At 33.6% G+C, this 3867-nt stretch overlaps 1 protein-coding gene across 1 annotated transcript; it reads right to left on the bottom strand.

The window, feature by feature from the left end:
* Window positions 1-335: 335 nt before the first annotated feature.
* Window positions 336-2124, bottom strand: LOC132189790 (protein RGF1 INDUCIBLE TRANSCRIPTION FACTOR 1-like). The gene is made up of 4 exons (XM_059604586.1): window positions 1981-2124; window positions 1656-1868; window positions 1197-1412; window positions 336-1030 (listed from the first exon to the last, which is right to left on the bottom strand). The coding sequence occupies exons 1-4, from the start codon at window positions 1981-1983 to the stop codon at window positions 800-802; spliced, it is 663 nt and encodes a 220-aa protein (XP_059460569.1). The 5' UTR covers window positions 1984-2124; the 3' UTR covers window positions 336-799.
* Between the last annotated feature and the right edge of the window lie 1743 nt (window positions 2125-3867).

Raw genomic sequence — 3867 nt, 5'->3', positions numbered from 1 at the left:
TAAAAGGTGAATAATGTGTTAGAAACTAGGAAACAAAATTAGTACTTTCACATTCACTCAAGTTTTACCATCAAACAAAACATCCAAATGCCCATAATTCACCCCCACACAATGTTTTCCGCAACCTTCTGTCGCGTTAGGGAAAAGTTCAACAACCAGACGTGCTTTTTGGGACAAAACAGCAATATTTACTCATGACAAACAAAAAAAAAAAACACACACCTTCCAATGAAAGAATGTTTTTACTATTTAACAATCACCATATATTCCTCAATTATTATCAAAACACCTATAGCATTTTTAATTATTCATTGTTTTTCACAGTACAAACTCTCTATACAAACTTTTGTATATACATTAAATATTGAAGCACCTATAGATCAAACTATTCTTCCTTAGTATCTATATCCCCAGCTCAACCTCAATATTTTCCCTTATTTATTTATTTATTTTTTTTCCATTATTTTTAACAGTAATTTTGACTATACAACATAGAGCTTTTGTCTGCAACACCGGCCTCCATCAACAAGGCTCAGATGTCATATAACTTTCTGACATTGAAGAGACTGTTAAGATTGTGGTGTTTTGGGGTATAATATTGGTAATCAGTAAAAACTATAAGAAATGCTAAAATACCATAATTTTATCATACATTCATTCGATAAAGCCGACGTGGTACTCGTAATTAACCATTGAATTAATTAATAATTCAATGGTTTATTTAGAATACCTTGTCAACATTATTGAACAATTGTACGAGTAAAATATTTAGTATTACTAAAAAAAAAAACTAATATTCTTAGTATTCTATAATGAGGCCTCCCATTGGAGATCTATGGGGAACTCCCTTTCTTCTCTTGGCAGTTCTGTAATTCACCGCGGTCGGGGGCGGCGTCGACGGTGTAAAGCTTTGAACTCTGCTTTTCGCATATCCATTGCTAATGCCATTCAATGATCCTTCAGTGTCTGAGCCATGATCGGTCTCTATGCACATTTTCCTTTTCCGGGAATTCTTTGATGTCCCAACAACCTGAAAATTATAAAAATAAAATCACCCAAAGGAAAACCCATTTTGATTTTATTGCCGATTTGCAATATATTGCATGACAGTCGAGTACGAGAGTTACCCAATATAGAAAGAGACCTAAAAAAGAAGTGAAAAATTAGGTAAAATGAATGAACAGGGCAGTAAGTACCTTGCAACCGAGGGAGCAGAAAGTGAAGGAATCAAGGAGGCTTCGGTCACAGACTTGGCAGGTATTGGTGACACCTTTTCCAGGCCTAGGCTGAGGCCTCTCGTTCAAGAAGACAATCTTTGCACTGTTTATTATGTATGTCTGGACCCCTGTAATGTCCAAATATTTCTGAATCTCCGACACCCTTATTACATCATGATATGATGACCTCCTTATCTGCAAAACCCATCACAGAAAATTAGCAATACTATCTTTTATTTAAAAAGACAAAAAAGAAAAAAGGAAAATTAAAAAACACCTAAACAAAGAAAAAAAAATCCCATATTAATAGGTAGATTTTGACAATGTAGTGTGCTAGATTATAATCTCACCTACTTCAGCTTTTTTGTTTTTTGTTTTTTATCCTATATATATATATATATATATATATATTTTCCATTGAAGATCAGAAAAGGTCACCTGAATAGCGCGGTGGTCTCTATGAGAAGCAAGGCAAAGAGAGCAAAGGGCTCCATTCATGCAGTCCAAGCAGTACATATTGCATTCACTCTTGTGGGAATCAGCGTGAGCCTTGCAGTGAACAAAGAAGCTTGTTTGGAGAAGCGGGCGTAGCCATGGCGGCCACTTGTTTTCTTCACCACCATCATCCAAACCTCCTCCTCCTCCTCCTCCCTATACATGAAAAAGAAGGAAAATTCTCAATACAATTGTTTTAAGAAAAAAGAAAAATACCCATCAAGGATAAAATGTGAGACAAGTGTAATCAGTATGGGGGATGGCTAACCATGATTCTTCTGGTTTTGGGTTTGATATCTCTTATGGTGGGTTGTTGATCATCTATAGCCAGCTTTGGAGGCAGAAAAGAGAGCTTTTTTCCTATACTTTTCTATGGAGAGAGAGAGAGAGAGAGAGAGAGAAAGAGAGAAAAGAAGGGTGGGGTACTTTTGTAGTGGTGGGTGGTGGATGGGGAGGGATGGGGTTGGAGGAGAATGGAGGTGTGGGATGTGCTTATCTTGGGCTTAAAAGTCCACAACCGAACCTCACTCCGAACCAAACCCAATTGGATGAGTTCCTTTAGAATAACCCTATTTAATAGCCTCCTATATATATAACAACTCCAATGATATCCATCCTTGGATTAACACTGATTTGCAAACAACTGCATGCGGTACTAAAATAAATTCAAATGTCTTTAAAGTATATCAAAAAAAATAATTGTGTCCCTATAACCAAATTTTGTTCATTAACTTAACATATTATAATAGTGTGAAACGTTAGAGCCAATAAAATTGTGATATTTGTCATATTTAAGCCAGTGTCACATTAACAAAATCTGTTAAATTAGTGGACAAAATTTGACTGTAAGAACGAAATTATTTTTTGGCATACCTCACAGACCTTTGAGTTCAGTTTGATATCGCAGTGAGTTAATTGTAAATTAGATAAATTACAATGACTAATTTTACATTTTTTTCTATTTTTAATGATTGATTTTTGTTATCATACTATCCACATGTATACAATAATTTTATGAGAGTTTACTAAATAATATTATTTATTTATAGAAAAGACTTCACTTACCCTTTATGAGTTTTGCATTACCGTTCTTAAATTATTAAAAACAGTAGTTATACGAGAGTTTACTAAATAATATTACTTGTTTATTTATTTATTTATTGAAAAAAAACTTTACTTACCTTTCATGAGTTTTGCATTATTGTCCTTAAATTATTAAAAAATACAATGTGGGTATTGGATATTTCAATCCATTTTAATCCACATTTTTTTTTTTTTGGGATTTTTCGTTAATTCCAACAAGGAAAATGCCATTTATACCCCTTTAAAAATTAATAAAGATACATATTTAAAAAGTCCACAACCGAACCTCTATCCGAACCAAAGCCAATTGGATGCGTTTAATATATTTATTTATTTGGTCAGGACCAAGGGATGCGTTTATTTCAAGGAACTGAGCTAGTGAAATTTCTTTTGTTTGTGTTCACTTTTCTAGTTTGGAATATTGGGTATTTTTTTTTTTTTTTATTATTATTTTTTGGGTTGGCAAAAAATGTTCTGTTTCTTGGCTTGACACTTGCGAGGCAACCTTGTTGACACGTTGGAGACCCGATGAGTCAGTCGTATAAGAGGAAACTTAGAAGGACCATGTGTAGTCTGGACTTTTATGCTCCTAATTTTAACATTTATCATCAATTTGGTTCAACAATTGGAACATTTTTATGCCACCTCAACTCAAGTGCTAAACATAGAAACTAGAAAGAACGAATAAATAAACAATAAAACTGTTGAAGAGTAGGGGAAAGTTTTCTCGAATTGGGTTCTTCTTGTTCAAATTTAAGGAATTTGGACAAAAAGAAATTAACTAGGGATAGAGATTTTCAGTAGGGTTATGGTGCTCCAAATAGATTTCTGACAGTCTGTTTTTCACCATTTTTTTGGGTAGATAGATCTTATAAAGACTCTTTTATGACCAAATCTAGAAATAAGAGGGTTGACGAAAAAATTATAAGGAATCCCAATCCAAGTTTTTGTTAAAGAGCATATAGGAAAAAAAAAAAAAAAAAAGTATATAAAATTAAGGGGAAACTACCTTTTGCCCCCATGAAATATAATGCCTTGGCACTTTTCTCCCATGAATTGTCAACTGTACTAC

The sequence above is a fragment of the Corylus avellana genome, chromosome ca1 (assembly GCF_901000735.1).
Source record: "Corylus avellana chromosome ca1, CavTom2PMs-1.0".
Taxonomy (NCBI): Eukaryota; Viridiplantae; Streptophyta; class Magnoliopsida; order Fagales; family Betulaceae; genus Corylus; species Corylus avellana.
The sequence above is the reverse complement of the archived record's forward strand: the minus strand, read 5'-3'. Positions and strand labels throughout refer to the sequence as shown.

Bases quoted from the DNA above. Each gene is read 5' to 3' on its own strand.
- LOC132189790 (XM_059604586.1), bottom strand. The intron at 1,413-1,655 runs GTGACCTTTTCT...TGGGTTTTGCAG, and splicing joins GAGACCACCGCGCTATTCAG to ATAAGGAGGTCATCATATCA. The intron at 1,031-1,196 runs GTACTTACTGCC...TATAATTTTCAG, and splicing joins TCTGCTCCCTCGGTTGCAAG to GTTGTTGGGACATCAAAGAA.